Raw genomic sequence first — 18,220 nt, 5'->3', positions numbered from 1 at the left:
AATCCCTGCGAGAATTCACTGTTGAGAACCCCAGAAGTGGCTTCCCCGGGGCTGCGCTTCTTCCCCAGCTCCAACAGAGTGGAGCCCTTTTTCTTAGCACCCTTTTTCGAGACAAGAACGTCGGTGTCCCCGCGGCGCGCTACTCGCTTTGCCGCCCCGCTCCCTGCTCCCCTACTGCTCGGCATCGCTGCCGCACGCTGAGGAGCCAAAACCCTCCCACAGCGAGAGCCCCGAGCTGCGGCGGCACCAGCCCGAGTGCCCGCGGAGTGTGAGCGCACAGCGGCACCAGCCCGAGTGCCCGCGGAGTGTGAGCGCAGAGCGGCACCAGCCCGAGTGCCCGCGTTGTGTGAGCGCACAGCGGCAGCAGCCCGAGTGCCCGCGGAGTCTGGCCGGGATGGGAGGGGCGGCGGGCGGAGCGCTCCGTTTCATTCCGCAGCGGTGGCGGCGCCCGGAGCCCGGCGAGGCGGCGGCGGCGGAGCCCGGAGGCGGCTCCAGACCAGGTGGGACTCGCGATCGGTGCTGCCCCAGCTCGGGGCTCGCGGTGGGGGGGTCCGCGAAGACGACCGCGGTGAGGGCCGGGGGGACGTGGGGGAAGCCGCCACAAGGAACTCGTGGGAATTGCTGGTACCGGCACAGGGCCAGGCTCACTCCAAAAATCCCTGCCGTAATTCACTCCTGAGAGCCCCAGAAGGGGCTTCCAAGGGGCTACGGTTCTCGACCAGCTTCAACAGAGTGGGGCCCTTTTTCTTAGCAAGGCTTTTGCACCAGCCCGAGAGCCCGCGGAGTGTGAGCGCAGAGCGGCACCAGCCCGAGTGCCCGCGGAGTGTGAGCGCACAGCGGCACCAGCCCGAGTGCCCGCGGAGTGTGAGCGCACAGCGGCACCAGCCCGAGTGCCCGCGGAGTGTGAGCGCACAGCGGCACCAGCCCGAGTGCCCGCGGAGTGTGAGCGCAGAGCGGCACCAGCCCGAGTGCCCGCGGAGTGTGAGCGCACAGCGGCACCAGCCCGAGTGCCCGCGGAGTGTGAGCGCACAGCGGCACCAGCCCGAGTGCCCGCGGGGTCTGGCCGGGATGGGAGGGGCGGCGGGCGGAGCGCTCGTTTCCTTCAGCAGCGGTGGCGACACCCGGAGCCCGGCCAGGCGGCGGCGGAGCTCGGAGGCGGCTCCAGCCCAGCTGCGACCCGCGGTGGTGCTGCCCCAGCTCCCGGAGGCTGCGCTTGTCTCCGCACCTGCTGCCGCACCTCTGGGCAGCGCCGACAGCGCAGCCACAGCTGCCACCGCCCTCCTGAACCCCCGCACGGCCGGCACCAGCAGCGACCTCTCACCGTGTCCCTTTCAGGGTACCATCAGCGCGGCTGGAAAGCTGTTCCCGAGGCCGAGCTCCCAAAGGATCTGCCAGCAGCACTCCTGATGTCTCCCAGGCAAGGTGCTGTTTGTTCTGGGCAGAGAGATGCTGCCTGTGAGCTGGAGAAGAGTGAATTCTGCTCCATTTGTGGAGTTGTGAATGGGCCCCAGCATCCCCAGGAGGGACCAGCAGCCGCGGTTCCACACTTGCCTGAGGCCCAAGAAGCCTCTTGGCATAAGGAGGAGGATGCCACTTGTGAGCATGCAGTGAGTGCAGATGTGGAGAATGGATTCTGCACCAAAAATGGGAGTGTGAGGGAGCCCCTGGCTCCCCAGGGAACACCAGCAACCAACAATGAACACAAAAGGAACCTCAGAAGATTCCTGGGTGAGTGCAGGGCCACCCCTGTGGCTTAAAGGCTGGGGACAGTGTCCCCTCCCAAGGCCAGGGCTGGCAGGTGTGTGGCTGTTTCCCCATGTCTGGAAGAGGCCTCGTGCTCTGCTGGGCCCCATCCGTGGCTGGAAGCAAGAGCCCCAGCTGACCCCAAGGCTGTGCAGTTCTCCTGCTGCAGCCTGTGCCCACAGCTGTGTCCCTGCCTGTCCCCACAGCTGTGTCCCTGCCTGTGGCCAGGCTCTTGGCTCTCTGGCTGCCAGCTGAGGGAGGGCCACACTGCCTCAGGACTCCCTGCTCTGCTCCCTGGCCATAGGCTGAGCAAATTGCAGGGCCGGCTCTGCTTCTGGCAGCCAGCAGCTCTTTCCTGCTCCAGGTGAATGGTTCAGGTGCCATCCCGTGGGCACGGTGGTGCTGATTCTGCTGCTCCTGGTGCTGGCTTTGGGGGCAGCCTTGGCTGTGCTGGCAGGTAAGGGAGGGGCAGCAGCCTGGGCCCAGCCCCTCGGGGCAGAGTGGGCTCCCTGCTCCCTGCACAGGGGAATCCTCAGACCTTCTCCTCTTCCCCCTGCAGCAGCACCACAGCTTCCAGTCACACCTGCGACTCCGCTGTTGGTTCTGGGCTGTCCCCATGGTTGGGTGGGCTACAATGGGGTCTGCTACTACTTCTCACGGGATTTCAGCACGTGGGAGCAGGGTCAGGAACGGTGCTCCGAGCTCAATGCCTCCCTGGCCATTGCCAAGGATGAGGAGGCCATGGTGAGTGAGGGGCTGCGGGCGCTGTGGGGTGGCTGAGGGCAGCCTGGGGGCGCTCCTGGGCCGGGCTCGGGGCTCGTAGGGCCGGGGCTGCAGCCCTGGGCCGGGGCCTTGCAGGGAAGGAGCCCCGGCGTGCGGGGGGAGCCCCGGGCACGTGTCCCCCCGAGAGGCCGGGGCAGCTCCCACTCCTCTCTCCTGGGCAGGATCTGCTCTCCCGCCTCTGTGGGAATTTCGGTTACTGGCTCGGGCTGCGCAGACGGGGCGAGCGCCTGCACTGGGGGGACGGCAGCAGCTACAGCTCCCGGTGAGTGCCGGGGAGCCGGGCAGGGCCTGGGGGCACAGGGGCACAAGGGCTTCCCCTGGCAGCCAGCGCTGCCTCTGCTCCTCCCTGCAGGGTTCCTGTCCTCTGCAGTTCCCAGTGCGTGTCCCTGGCTGACAAGAGATTGAGGAGTGACAACTGCTCCAATGAGCGGCCGTATCTCTGCAGCACGGCCCAAGCTCCCCTGTAACAGGGGCTGCAGAAAGTGTCTTCTGCACACTGGGCAGTGCCAGCTTCACCTCTGAGCCCAGCACAGCGCTGTCCTTCCTCAGCTGCGCCCTGTGCCTTGCACTTCCTCTCAGGGTCACCTCAGTGCCTCTGCATCCCCAGTGCCAGCGCTGGGCTGGGGCTGCAAAGGAAATGTCTCTGCAATCCATCCTGCCACCGACGCTGCCTGCAGTGAGGGCATTGCCCTCATGACACAATAAGCTCCAATGGGAAATCCAAATCTTCCTGGCCTCTTGGAAATCATCACCAACTGGTCTGAATGTGGCACTTGTGAACTGTCTTTGGAAGAGGAGGAAGAACCGCTGACACATGCTGAGGAGGAATCCCACTATTGGCATCAGGCACCTGACTGTGGGCAATGGTCTGTCTGTCTGTCCAAGTTGACTATATGATGCTTTTAGCCCAAATCGTCTTCTTCTCTTTATGCTGAATAATAAGTTTTGCCTCTTTAAGACATCTTCCAGAGAGTGAAGAGGGGAGAGAAGAAGCGCGCATTTTGTTTTCAGACACTGCTCTCACTCCTCCACATTCCTGCTCCTAGACTGTGTTGTCTGCAGATGGACAGACAACAGGATCGAGCTCTCCTTGGCTTTTAGTTAGTTGAGCTAGCTGAGGCAAAGAAGTTCCCTGGACTCTGTTTTTTTTCCTTTTCCCCTTTTTTCGGACCTGTTTGAACCTGCTCTGGACTGAACACCCAGAAGAGCACCAGCAGCTCACACCTGTGGCCTGCCAGCCTGGGCCTGGGGCACAACATTTCCAGCACCAGAGGGACTGATGGGAGACTCAGTGAGCTGAACTGCAACCTGGAGGAGGACTTTCTCAGTTTGTCACCTCTTTTGGAGCAGCAAGGGGTTTTATTGTTTAATAAATAGTTTTATTCCACTTTTCTCCAAGGAGGTATTTTCTCCCAGATTGGTTGCAGGGAGGAGCCAAATGAATCTGCTTTCCTAGAGGAGCCCAAATTTGCCCTGAACCAGGACACTGTCACAAAGGATCTGACTGTCCTCCTGTGGGAGGAATCCCAGGCTGGAGCAGTGTAGGGGGATAGAATATAAGAAAATAAAGATGGTCCAGAAAGTAATCTTACCCCTAAGGAGTTGCAGATGGGGCAATTAGCAAATATTAGGAATAGGCCTGATTTTAACAGGCCACAGCTGTAACCAATGAGAAGAAGAGTGCTATGAAAGAGTGGGCTGGCAGGTTGGGAAGGGAACTGGAGTCAGTTGGCCACTTTGTGAAGAATGAAGAGTCAGTGCTCTGAGGAGCTGCCCAGGAGAAAACACCAAGAAAGTGTGAAACATCTGCGATAAGGAGACAACAGTATGGAACCCCCGTGATGACAACAGAGCAGGACAGATTTGTCTCCCTGAGGGGGATGCAGTGACATGATGTGACTGTAACCCCCATCCCTCTGTGTCACTGTGTGGGGAGGAGAGAGGGAGGGAATTGTGGATAAAGTGAAGCCCAGGAAGGAGAGAACAGTGTGGAGAAGGTGCATTTTTAGGATTTGGCAGCCTACTCACTCTCTTGTTGTGATTTCTTTCATAATACATTCAATGGAAATTAATGGCCCCACTCCAGGCTTCCAATGCCCATGATGGGTGAGAGATCTCTGGCTGCCTTTCTTGAGAGCCCCGAGCCTTTCCTGCTGTGTTCTGTTGCCTGCCCAGGGGCAGGAGCAGAGCCTCAGAGCGCTTTTCTGGCCCCAGGCACCTGGCCTGGCCCAGCCCAGCCCAAGAATCCCTGCCAGCATTCCCTGCACCATTACCCAGCCCCACGGCGGCTGCGGCTCCGCGGGCAGGCGGCTCCAGGAGTTCAGAGTGGGCAAAATGGGAGCGAGGGACAGGAGGCAGCTGGTGCCAGTGGGGGAAATGGCTTTGCTGGAGCTGGCAGAGAGAGGAGGAGGGAGAAAGTGGTGCCAAATAAATGGGACAGGTGGGCATTTTGCTTTCCAGCTCTGTGGGAGGAAAGGAAGAGCTGTCAAATCCATCCAGGAAAAGAGGGGAGAAGTAGCAGATGGTGGAAATCTCTTACAATTGGGATTGATTTGATCTGCCTGAACTGCAAAAGCCAACAGTCTCCAAGCACCACCAGCGCTGTGATGTGCCTTGCCCTGCCCCTGCCCTGGCTGCAGCAGCCGCCTGTTGGGACGGGCCCTGTTCTCTAAAAGAGCTGCACCCAGGGACCATTGGGGCAGTGCTGGGTAAGAAGTGAGGAATGGCAAAGGGTGGGAAGTGTCAAGGGAATAAAATAGAATGGTATAAGAAAAAATGATAACAAAACTGCACCAGGAATGGCCACTGACCGCTGTCACCAAAAGAGCTGCACTGAGGGACGGCCACACATTTCCATTCCCACACGGAAATGGTGGGACTTGCCTTCTCCTTAATAACCATCAGTGGCATTTCCAAGGCCAGCAGGTACACTCAGACATCCAGAATCATCATTACACTGGAAAAATGGGGTTGGCATCAGCTGTGACACACATCAGGAAGAGCACAGCAGCAGAAATAGGGATTTCCCAGCTCCCTCCCAGGGAGAACAGTATCAGCACAGGGACAGAAAATGCTGATAGAACATCCTTTCCCACTGCTCCCTGTGCTCAGTTGGAGGTAGCATCCTTTAGCTTGTGCTCTTCAGTGGGTTTACCCATGGAAATACTGCAGAGGGATGCAGAAGATTTACTAGCATGTTAAAAAGAAGCTGAAAACCCAGGAAGGATGACATTTGGGATAGGGACACAAGCAAATTCACACATTATATGATAATTCAATATGGCTGCTGTGAGTATGCAGCATGGAGGACAGCTAGATAAAACTAGAAGAGATTCCAAAACTGTTTGGCCTTGCAACAGCAGCTAAGGTTAATAACCCTCTCCAATTGAAAAAAAAAAGGAAATCTGCTCAGAACTCATTTGGATCACCATCCCTGCAGCCATTGGGCATCACGACTCCTTTTCCCCACCAAACTACAAAGGCTTTCCTGGAAATCTCTCATTTTCTGCTTCCTACCTGTAACAGTGCTCAGGTGACCTGTGTGATCTCTCTGAATGAACTGAGCTTTACCTTCACAGCAGCTCTGCTCTTCACTGCCCAGCCTCGTGCCCTTGGCAATTTCCATCTGGCAGCATTGGCCTGCTGAAGGAGAGGCTCTGTTCCAAACATGCCCACTTTGCAGCAGTACCCAACGATGGGATGTTCTCCTGCCTGGACTAATCCCTTTGCTTCTCAGCTCCAGCTGCAGCCCACAGACCTGGCAGTTGTTCAGGAGCCTTTGCCATGGCACGGCCCCACCCAGCTGATTCCCAGCCTGGCAGCACAGTGGGCACACATTCCCAGCCCTGGCCGTTGTTTCCATCCCGCTGCAAGGAGCCCGGTTGTTCCCGAGTGTTCCTGCAGGAATCCAGGCCCAGGTGTCTGTGGGGTTTGCAGGGGCTCTCTTGGGGGTACCTGAGGGTGTCTGTGGGATTGGGGAGGGGGGCCTGAGCTCTGGGGGTGTCTCTGGGACTCCTGCTCTTTTCCCCTCCTATTTCCCATCCTTTTTCCTCTCATGTTTTGCACCCTTTTCTCCTCACCTTTCTAGAGCTTTCCTGCTTCCTAAATGCCACCTTTTCACCATTATGCCATCTACATTTTTAACTCTTCCCCCCTTTTCTGCTGCCATTTCGCCCCCCATTTTGGTGCCTTTTTTCCTGGTTTTTCTGCCCTTCCCCCCCATTTTTATTGCTGCCCTCTTTTCCCAATTTTTGCCCCTTTTTTCCCCTCCATTTTGTTCTTCTTCCATTTTTTTGCCACCTCTTTTTGATACCTTCTTTTCCACCCCTTTTCTACCAATTTTTTCCACCTTGTTTTTTTTGCTGCCCTTTTATGCCTCATTTTTTCCAGCTTTTGTGGCCCCTCAATTTAAATGCCTCAATGGAATCAGTGGGGGTTTCTACCAATTTCAACCCTAAAAAAAAGGCACAACAGAGATTCCTTGTCAATTTAAACTGAAAGATGATGAAAATTGAAGGTTTGTTCTCATTTTAGACCTATAAAATCCCATCATAAAGGGTGTTCCCTGATCTATTTCAGCAAGAGAATGGGGATTCCCCATCCATTGATAGCCCTGAAATAATGGCCAAGGCAGGGTTTCTTTCCATTGATCCCCTCAACATTGCAGGTGAATGGGGATTCCCCCAGTTGAAACACAGACTATAAGGGAAAATTAACCAGTTAAACAACTCCAGAATACACTTGGACAGAAATCCATTGAAAGGGAACCACACACCACTTGTCTGCCCTAATTAATTCCATCAGGCTTCCTTCACTAAAAACACTCTCAGAATTGAAAGTGGAGATGCCTCGTGTGTTACCTCAAAGCAGAGGAAGAGGCAGCATGGAAATGCTTCTTCTTCCATGGCAAACTCTCCTGGGAGCACTCCCAGAGCCTTGCAGGGCTCCCCTGGGAAGCTGCTGAACAAATGGAAAGAGTTGGGATGAGCAGAGCCCCAGAGAAATCCCAGCCCCACTGATGGAAAAGTCAGATTATCCAAGCAGCAACAGCAGCTGGAGTGTTTGCAAAAGAGCAGCTTTGTTCTGAACCTCAGCTTAGGAGTTCTGCTCATGCACTAAGGGAGTCCTTCCATCTATTTGGACCTTTTCTATAGCACTGGCCACACAGCAGTTCAATGTGATCATGTTCTTCAACTCAATTATGTTTTAAAGTATCTAAACTTGATCTAGCTACTCATCAGTGGAGAATTTTATGTATTTTCAGAGTAAATTACCATTCCTGGTCAAACACCAACCCTTCCCAAGGTTCAAGTACCTCTGTTTTCCACCACTAAATGCTCATTAGCCTTGTCTCAATTAAAAACCCTCTGTTAACCCCATTTTTCCACCACAGATTTGTCTGAGTCTCTCACCTCTCAGCAGTCCAAATTGCTTGAAATGTAGCAGAACCTTCTTCACACTTCCCAGCTCTTGCTGTCCATCTCTAATCCCTGTCCAACCTGCCAGTGCTCTCCCTGAACTGCTGACAAAGGAAATTACACAACAACAGTGGAGGACAACTCATTAATTGCTGAATGAAAATGAAATAAAGAGAAATTAAGAAGCTGATTTGGACCCAGCAGGACTGCACTGTTGCTGTCTGTGTATCAAGAATTTTTATGTATTTTATATCAAATTTAACTTGTTGAAACCTAAGTTCTCATATTTAAAATAGATTGTTCATTCCACATGAAAGCAACATGCTGCATGCCTTCCACCCACATTTTCACTGAAAAAACCCCAAACTGCTCAGCCTGGGCTCACATCATGCCAGCAGTAGCTGTATATCAACATTCAGCAATAATGGAATTCATTCAGAAAATGAACAATTACAAAAATACTTTCACTCCAAGAACTGATACTGCACTGAGGAAGTTATGCATACCTTCAAAAAATTCAGTAGTCAAGATGTATTTCTGTTTTGATTGAAATAAATTTAAAAAATACTGCTGGCCAATATTTACACATTTGGTCCAATTACTCTTCCTGCAATGTGCTATTTCCCCACCTGCCCCTGAAGGCAGCAGCATTTTCAGAACAAGAACTGCTCCCCAGATATTGACCCCACTCAGCAATGGATAAAAGGACATTTTAGAAATGTGGCAAATTGGATCACTGAATGAAAAAATGGAAGAGAGGTGTTGTAATAAAACAAAACCTCATTTGAGTCATGCATTCAACATCATTTCCCAGATTTCTGAAAATGTGCTAACATTAGGAAAATCTCATTTCCACCCAAGACAGTGTGCAAACAGAAGCTTCTGCAGGTAAATTCACTCTGCTGAAGTGACACAAAAATGAACAGAATGCTCCAAATTCAAACCTTTGGCCTCTTCTCCCACATCCTGCTCGTGTGTCTGTGCTCCATCTCCCCAGCAGCCATGTCTTGTGCCAAGGCTCTCCCTGCCTTGCTCAGCTGCCAGTGAGCTCTGTGCTCTCAGGTAAATTCACCCCCAGGCTCTGTCAAATGTTCCAGCTGGGTCCTGCCAGGCCAGCCTGGGCACTGCGGGACTCGAGCAGCTTTGCCACCAGGTTCATGTCCACAGCCAGGGCTGCCAGCTCAGCAGCCTCAGCTCCACAATCAGGGCCAGCACTCTCACATGGGGCTGCTCCAACAGAACTTGCCTGCAGACAGTACAAAGAGAAAGCTTTATCAAATTGCACGAGCAGATTTAAGGGGGGAAAAAAAAAGGGCAAACCACAGGAGAAAAGAAACAGCAATTCTGCAGCCAAAAGAGTCCAGTACACTCCTGAGTCCTGACAGACAGGAATTCAGACACCAAATGCTCATGCCAGCTGAAAATCACCACTGTCCATTACCCAGATTAGGTTTCAAGAGAAGGACACAAAGTGTTGCTGAGTCCTGGCTCAGCTTCCTATGGGAGAAAACTACTACAGGAATTCAGAAGCGAAGCTGCAGCTGCTTGCCCTACTACTAAAAACAGGGAAAAGATGGGGAAACAAAAACTAAGCCTTGGAAAAGATGGGCAAATTCCAAGCTTAGGTAAGCTTTAGTTTATAAAAAATGTATGATGGTGCAGGTCCAGCACACTTTGCTTGCACGTGGGAAGGTTCCAATCCCATCACTCACAATGGCCACTTGCAGCACATTTCCTGCTTGGAAATTACTGCTGCAAATCAGAGCTCAAGGCACACTCACCCCTCTCTTGGGGCTGCTGAAACTTTTCCCAACGTTGCTCTGTGCCAGCTCACGGTCCATCTCCTTCATGTACGCCTTGACACTGCCCACGAGCTCCTCAGGAGACACCTTCTGCTCCTGCCTTCCATTCCCAGCATCCAGCTCCTCATCATCCTCAGCTGAGAAACCAAACTCCTCCTCTTCACCCACATCATCACAATCCAGCTCCTCCAAGTCTGCCCCTGCACATGATGTTGTGTCAGTACAACAGCAAAGAAGTCGGTGCTGGCATTTGTTTCAAAGAAAGAAGCAATCTCACCTAAAATTCTGTCCAGGGCTTTGGTAAAAGAATCCACATCAAAGGTAACATGGGATTCATCAGGAGACCTGAAATCTAAAATTATTTTTAAAGAAATGAAGCTTCTATGCTTGCCTAAGCCTGACACAGGCACAAGCCATATTGATTTCTCTCAAGCCAGGAATGAAGTTGGGACGTTTGAATTTAAAAGTCCTCAGAAGTTTGAAGCCTGTGTGCATTAGACATCAAACAACCAGTGGAAGAATTCTTTGAATAAAGGAGAAAAATTGTGAAGACCACAAAATCCAACTGAGGGACAGAGAGCAGCTCAGCTTGCAGCACTTGAACCTGCACCAGTGCCAGAGTGGCACCAAGCTGATTTAAAGCAAGCACAGGTTCACTGCTCTGGCTTTGCTTCAGGCCCTGCTCAGCACAGCACCTTCAAACTCTGATTCTCTGCATCACAGAACCAAGCACAGGGCTGCAGCACAGTGCAACATTCCACACCAGAGCCAAACTCCAGGGGCTACTACCATGGCATTTCTGCTCCTTCCTGCGTGGAGACTTTGGACACAAAAGCCTTCATGCTCTCAGCAACTGTTTCCAAGTCATAGTTTTGCTCCTCCTCATTTGGGGAAGGAAGGGACTCATTTCTTGTCTCCTTCAGCATCTGATCCAGAGCACCTGGTGTAATATCCAGCCAGCTGTCATCTGAAAGAACACAGCACACATCTGTTACTCTGCACAAGCCTGCTGGCTCACAGGCCCCAACCAGCTGACTGACAGGACTGCAACCATCCTGCAGCTCAGCTCTGCAGTTCAGCTCTTGTGCTGGTCCTGGGTCACACACAGCAAAGCCAGAGAGAGGATGAGAAGAACTGAGTGCAGATTTCTTGTCACTACTTACAAACTCTGCTTTGCAGAGCTCAAACTTAGAGAGACCATTCTAGTCACTGAGAAGCCTTTGGCCACTCAGTGGAGGAAGAAAGCCTTACTCTAAACTGGGAGAGCCAATCCAGTGTTTAGTCTTAAGGAAGGCTGGATTTGCTCTCCCTTCACAGCTGTCAGCATTGCCCCTCTGCCCCCACAAATAATCATCTGTAATAGGAATAATTCCCCCATCCAGCTCACCATCCTCTGCAGGAAGACAAGCTGCTTCTCTCTCCAATTCCTTCACATCAATGGGGGTTGTCTGTAGTAGTGTCAGGATTTCATCACTGGGGCTCACTTCATCACAGCTAGAAGAAAAACATTGAATTTACTGAAATGGATTCAATGGGATCACATGCTCTGCATTCAGCTTTTCACTTGAATTCTTCCATTTTCCTTCTGTGCAAGCACATCAAAAAGGGAAATGAATCTGGGGAAGTACCAGAGCACTACACAGAGCATTGGCCAAAACAGGACACAGTCAGTCCCTGCAATTCCCAGCTGATGGCTCCAAAGCCCATTGGTCATGGCTCCTTTCCTTCACATTTCATTTGCCTTGGTAAATATTAAGATTACCTGATCCCAACCAGCAGAGACTGGAAACTCAAAAAAATAACAGTCAAGATATTATGGGCTGGCAAAGTCTCAGATATTTTTGCAGTGATTTACTTTTTGGATTTGATCATCCAGAGAAATCCACAGCCAGCTTTTTGAGCAAAGGAGACAGATTACCCTGTATTCATTATTCACTGGGACTGCTTTTCAATGAAACTTTTCTACACTTTCTACAGACAACCAAGCAAAAATTGCTTTGCAGTCACCACTTGGAATCCACTTGGAAGAGCTCAGCATTTCACAAAACCAAGATAAAAGAGTTACTCAAGCCAGAACTTCTCCCAGTGGAGCATTCCAGAGGAATTTGTACTTGTATGTCCTGGCCACAGCTCCCATGTTCAATGTGCAGTGGAGAAAAGGGTTCAGGTGTTTGTAACAAGCATTTCAAAGGTCACTTACAGGATTTGTAGGGTATATGACACTCATGAATTTCAAGTAGCTCTCACCTTTCTGGCACTGCAACAGACTGCTGGAAGTGATCTTCTGCCATGTGCAACAGTTCCAGGTACTTGGCTGATCCTTCCATTTCTCCCTATTGAATGCAAGGCACAGGCATGAACCCAAACAATTCTCCCTCCCCTTCCTCCTCACAGTCAGGCTTTCTAAGGGTGACTGTTGGTCACACAGAAATGCTGAGAGAACCAAAACAACTAAAACCTTTTGGCCACGTACACTTGGAACTCAATACAGCAAAGGGCCATTCCTGTATTTGAAGTTTATTAAAGGATATGAAGCTAAGAATCTCAATAGTGTTGTCCAATTTGATAACCTTCAAACAAGTAGTCAATTTATGTCCCATTTATTAACATCAAAAAAATAGTCAAAGGCATTTTCTAAAAAAATATCACAGAACCTCACCAAAATTCCCAGGAGTGACAAAAACCACACACACATAAAAATTACACTTGCATGGGCCCAGATAGGTCGATGGTGTTATGTATGGATCTTGAAGAATATTGAATTCTAGAGGGGTGGAAATGAAATGTAAACCAGTGAAATCAGTCACACTTCACACAATCACATATGGGGGTTTTCTTCACTCAAGTGTATTTCTCCCCTTGCTTTAGATGAATTAATCAATCCCCACATCTTGCTTTTTCCTTTTTAATTTCCAAAATAAATTACTTTCAAAGGGGAACAAACTGCACATGTCCCCTTTAAACACATTACTTCATTTCACACAGAGATAAGGATTCAAGCTCTGGCCCCACTGCAACTTCTCACACAAGTTCAACGGGTTAAAATGTATTTTCCTTGGCATATTTAAAAGCCACAGACTCTGAAATACTCACAGACCTTGAAATAATCCTTCTCCTTCAACTCCTGAGGAATCTCTCCCACAGAGGACCCCTTAACACGTTTCTCTTGGCATCAGGAGCCACTTTACTGCTCTTGGAGCACAACATTTCAAAGCCATGAGCCTGCAGATAAAAAGGTGCAACAACAAGAAGTTCTCAAGGTGTGACAGACTTTGCTCACATTTCTCTGGACAAGCAGGCAACCTCCAGACAAGGACCCATTCCCTGGGCATGCATGGACCAAGGCCAAAATGCCCCAGCAATCATTACCAGCTTCATGCCCAGCTCGCAGGCTCTGTACTGAGGATGAGCTGGGGCGGGCAGGGTGTATCCACTGCGTCTGTCTGGAACAAACTGCTGCTGCACTAGCTGTGCATATAAACACCGAGTGAAAGTCACCTGCAACAGCCAGAGCAGAAACAAACACTCCCTGCAGCGGGACTGGGCTGGGGACAGCCAGCAAACTCCCTCCAGGTCACCAGAGTGGCTTTGGAGGCACCCATATTACAGGCAGTGCCTGAGACTGCATTCAAAATACATCATAGAAAGATTTTTCTGATAAATTGTTTTTCAGGCCTTACAAAGTTTGTTCCAAATTGAAATCCCCAAGCAAATATAAACTTTTGTCATTCTAAATACATTAGGAAAAATCCTTGATATTCTGGAAAATCCCTATTTGAACCGGCACAAGTTTCATCAAATATATCTTCTTTCCTTAACAACAATAACACCACGTTTCTCTTCAACTAGAGAAGTGCTTCAGGAGAACCAGCATAGCCTAATTGCTTCAGAGCATCACAGGCATTAAAAAGCAGCATTTCAGGTGCTACAGGCGACCTCTGCTGGTTCCTGATCCTAAGAAAAGCCCGGAATGCAACGTTCTCAACTCCCTCACTCTGTCTGTTCCCTCAAACAAAAGGAAAGTATGAGCCTGACATTCCAGGTACACACTTACAATCCATTTTGGTCTTGTGTTCCAGCCCTTGTGAGAATCTTGGAGTAGGGGCAAAATAATTGAACAATTTTTTGCTAATGACCAAATTAATGATCTCCATTCTAATCCACTGCCATTAGCAGCCATCCATATCCAGGTGAAGGTGTCTGCTCATTATTTCACCTGCACCAGACAAAGCCTGTGTCCTTAGAGAGACAGCAACACTCCAGCCCTGAGCATTCCCTGCCCTCAGGGACACTTCTCGATCCATGTCTGCTGGAGTTTTTAACATTCATAAACTCATAGAAAGTCTAAGGTTAGAAGGGATCTTAAAGATCAACACCTGGTTCCAACACTCTTGCCACAGCCAGGCACACCTTCCACTAGCCCAGGCTGCTCCAAGCCCCATCCAACCTGCCCTTGGACACTTCCAACGTGTCTGGGATGGGGAAACACCTCCAAGGATGGGCAATGCTAAGACAGGACCTTCAGAGCACAGGCACTGCCCCTTGGCAGCCCTCCCACTAAAGCAGCTCAGCAGCACCCGCCTTACCTGGCTGCCAGCCCCGCGAACTCCCTGCTCATGTCCCGCAGCAGCTACACAATGAACCACTCATCCTCCACCTTATCCCCGAACACCGCGGTGCCGCCCAAGTGCGCCGGGATCTCGCCTGCACGGCGCACAGACAGGAGAGGCGGCTCAGCAACGCCGTGCCCAGCAACAGATTGTCCACACGGGCTGCGGAGTCTCCCTCACTGCGGATATCCCAGACCCTGCTGACACAATCTTGTGTCCTGTGCTCGGGGATGGCCCCGCTGCAGCAGGGAGGTGGCACCAGATGCCTCACTGAGTTAACCCGTGCTGTGACACCGAGAGTCGGGGAAGCCGCCGGGTCCCCCTCACACGCTCCCGGTTCGAACCCCCGGGTTCCCCTCACACGCCACCGTTCCCCCTCACCCGTTCCTGGTTTCTGGTCCCCGGGCCCCCCATACACTCTCCCGGTTCCCGGCCCCCGGATCCCCCTAAAACGACCCCGATTCCCCCTCAGACGCTTCTGATTTCCGGCCGCTGGGTTCCCCTCACACCGCCCGCCCCGCCAAATCCCCCTCACACGCCCTCGGTTCCCGGCCACCGCGTCCTCCTCACACGGCCCAGATCCCCCTCACACGCTGCCGGTTCCCTGCCGCCGGAGTACCCTCAGAAGATCCCGTTTCCGGCCGCCCGGTGTACTTCACACTCTCCCTGTTCCCCATCACAAGCTCCCGGTTCCCCGTCGCCGGAACCCCTTCAAACGATCCCCCCGGGTCTCCCTCAGAGACCCCTCGATTGCGGCCGCCGGGTTCCCCTCACATCCCCTCGGTTTCCTCACACACACCGCCGGGTCCCTTCAGACTCTCCCGGTTCCCCCTCACGCGCTCCTCGATTCCGGCCGCCGGGTTCCCCTCACAACTCCCCGCTTTCCCCTCACACGCTCGCGGTTCCCGGCCGCCGGGTCCCCCTCAGGAGCCCGCAGTTCCCGGCCGCCGACTCCCCATCACACTCTCCAGGTTCCCCCTCACACGCTCCAAGCCGCCGGGTACCCCTCCCAGTCTCCCCGGCTCCCGGCGCTCCGCCCGCCGCGCCTCCCGGCCCGCTCCCGGCTCACCGCGGCCCGGCACGTAGCGCAGGCGGAACGGCTGCCGCTGCCACACGCAGGCGGCCAGGAGCGGGGCTAAGCGCACCAGGGCCAGATCAGCGCAGCGCCGCAGCAGCGCCTCGCCGCCCGGGCCCGCCGCCGCCGCCGCCGCGAACAGGCAGGAGCGCACCGCGTCCTCGGGCAGCGCCGGCCGCCGCAGCGCCTCCATCGCGCCGGGGCCCAAAGCGCTCCGCCCCCGGGCAGGAGCGGCGCGATGGCGGCGGCGGGGCGGCGGCGCTGAGGGTGATATCGCGATACGCGCGGAAACCGCTGCAGCCGTGAGTGGCCGCCGGTGCCTGGCGCAGTCCCGCTCGCGATCCCCCGGCACCGCTCCCGGGCCTGCCGCCCGCGCTGCCCCCAGCACCGAGCAGGGCCCCGGGACGGCCCGGTCACCCCCTGTCCCCGACGGGAGATTGTTCCCGGCATTGCCGGCATTCCTGAGCACCGGTCCCGGCCGGACACCGGTGGGACAGAATGCGATTAAATCCCTGTAACCGGCTCTTATCCCCTGACCCAAGAGTTGGGTCAGTTCTGACTTACTTGGCTGGATTCCTCTTGTTCTATTTAATTTCATTCAGTGTAATTAATCTACAGGGATAATGGCGTTCATCTCTGCTTTTAGGGAGCTCTACCTCAATTCGCAGCATCTTAGGTTTAAGTTTAACTGATTTTGATCCAGCTGCCCTATTGATATGGGGTCAAATTGCCAACTCTAAGAGACTTGAATAGGGTTTTGAGGCAGAAAACATCTGGGTTTGTTGGCAGTTTTCCGACTAGGTACAGCCAGGGCCTGGCCAGAGCCCAGACCCTCATTGGGAGGGTCTCCCTCACATACCTTAAAAACAAATCTCTCAATAAGGCCAGCTGTGAGATGCCCCAAACACAGCAAACTGCTGGAGTGCTCCTGTGAGAATACCTGGGGCTGTGTCTGATTCCCGCAGAGCAGGAGCAGCCTTGCCCTCAGCAGGTCACAGCCCTGTCCCATGAGGATGTGTCCCGACCAAAAGGGTCGGAAGAGACCACAGGACCTCAGCTCAGATGAGGCTTTTGACAGAGCCCAGAGATCTCATCCTGGAACTCTGAAAACACAGGGAAATCATGAGACAGCCCTGGGTCAAGGCACAGCAACCCTGCTGGAACAAGAGAAGGGACTAAAGGCTGAGCAGGCAGTGCAGGGAACGGCTGCAGACAGCCTGTTCAAAGAGATGCAGCTGCAGCTGCAGAACAAAACAGAGAGATCCCAAAGTGACACCATGTCTTGTGGATAGTCACACAAAGATATGTCCAAGTTCATGAAAAGCCAGCTGTAACTAAGGTAATGGTGTCTTATGAATAATGCCTGTTATAAAAATGAGGGAATTCACATGATGGAATCAATACATCAGCAGTGACTGTCTCAGGAATTGGAGACAATATTCTTCCAGCATTCCTGTATCCATAGCAATGAAACACTGAACAGCTTACAATGGATAACAGCCATAATGTGGAACAACCACCCACTCTCCTGTGTTATCTGTGGAAGATGAACCAGAAGAGATCACAATCAATGATCCTGTCAGGCAGTGCAGCACTGACACCTGTGCAACCTGTGAGAGGATCAAGGGCCCAACAAACTGTATCTTCTTCTATCCAAAAGCAGGTGTTTATCAGTGTTTCATCACAGCTGTTTCAGTGGGATCTGTCTTTTCTCTAGAAGAAAAGAACTACATCTTGCAATGTAAACAAACATATTTAAAGAAAATTAACTTAGGTCTTAAAATTAATTGCAGTGTAATTCAGTGTCACCTCAGTACCATTTGAGGTACACTTAAGAGAATTTAAAGTAACATCTTTCATACTCAATAAAAACTGATCTTAAAATTGAAATAAAACATGAAATGGCTTAAAGTGAAGAAGACTGAAACCTGATCTTGTCCAAACTCAGCAACATTAAAATCTGACAGAAATCCACCTTAACATGAAAGATTAGTAAGAAATTAACTCAATAGAGTAATAAAGGTAACATTACTCAGATCTAACCTTGCTTAATCTTAACATCGCTAAAATCATATTCAAATAAAAATGAACTGAACTAGCAATCAATATCCTTAAAAGTTCTGGGTTCTACAAAATGTAACTTAGTCTGATGCTATTAATACCAAAAGGCACTGAAAATGTGAACCAAGCGTGGCTGAAATAGTGGCCTGATGGATTTACTGCAGGGATTAGAGAAGTGTAACAAATATCTTGACCCTATATAATTTAACATTGAGAAAAACTCATGGCAGCCACAAATTTTATTGAATTTACTGAAACCTTTTAAAGCTCAATTCTACTAAAAGAAACAACAAAGTAGAATTTGGCAAAGTGTCCAAGAGATCGGGAGCTTCTCGAGATTGTATTTAGTGTAATACCATGTGGTAAATGTTATCAGCATTTCTGCTAAAGAAATTAGACTGTGTTATTCTGCACATGATAATAATGAAGCACTGCATGTACCGCTTTGAATCTTTCCAGTAACAATTCTCAGAGAAATCAGAGTTTACCAAAAACACAAGACTAACTTTAGAAAAGCATTTCAGGACATGTTTACGGCATTCTAGGACACGGTGCGTGAGGCTTCAGTAGCCAGGGGCAGTCAGAGCCCTTCGGCAAATGCCGGGGGTTCGCCCCGCCGCAGGGTTGGGGAGCCACGGGGGGCAGTGAGTTCGCTCGGGGCCAAGCGGAGCCGCCGGGCAAAGCCGAGCCTCGGGAGGGGGGAAAGCCCCGGCGGCAGCGAGGGCAAAG

General features: G+C 51.9%; 1 protein-coding gene and 1 pseudogene across 1 annotated transcript; one reads left to right on the top strand and one right to left on the bottom strand.

Annotated features, from left to right (window-relative positions):
* Positions 1-394: 394 nt before the first annotated feature.
* On the top strand, positions 395-2,801 carry LOC128943675 (C-type lectin domain family 2 member D11-like). The gene is made up of 3 exons (XM_054286552.1): positions 395-500; positions 2,303-2,487; positions 2,688-2,801. The coding sequence occupies exons 1-3, from the start codon at positions 395-397 to the stop codon at positions 2,790-2,792; spliced, it is 396 nt and encodes a 131-aa protein (XP_054142527.1). The 3' UTR covers positions 2,793-2,801.
* A 6,003-nt stretch (positions 2,802-8,804) lies between these two features.
* On the bottom strand, positions 8,805-15,623 carry LOC128943674 (protein ecdysoneless homolog; annotated as a pseudogene).
* Positions 15,624-18,220: the final 2,597 nt, after the last annotated feature.

This window comes from Melozone crissalis, unplaced genomic scaffold (assembly GCF_028551555.1).
Source record: "Melozone crissalis strain CALT ecotype California unplaced genomic scaffold, PUWL_Pcris_2 ptg000053l_1, whole genome shotgun sequence".
Classification (NCBI taxonomy): Eukaryota; Metazoa; Chordata; class Aves; order Passeriformes; family Passerellidae; genus Melozone; species Melozone crissalis.
The sequence above is the reverse complement of the archived record's forward strand: the minus strand, read 5'-3'. Positions and strand labels throughout refer to the sequence as shown.

What these genes read in the sequence shown, in the direction of transcription:
- LOC128943675 (XM_054286552.1), top strand. Translation starts at nt 395, where the DNA reads ATGGGAGGGGCGGCGGGCGGAGCGCTCCGTTTCATTCCGCAGCGGTGG. An exon ending in CGGAGGCGGCTCCAGACCAG is followed by an intron (nt 501 to 2,302) that starts GTGGGACTCGCG and finishes TTCCCCCTGCAG; the next exon opens with CAGCACCACAGCTTCCAGTC. An exon ending in CCAAGGATGAGGAGGCCATG is followed by an intron (nt 2,488 to 2,687) that starts GTGAGTGAGGGG and finishes TCTCCTGGGCAG; the next exon opens with GATCTGCTCTCCCGCCTCTG.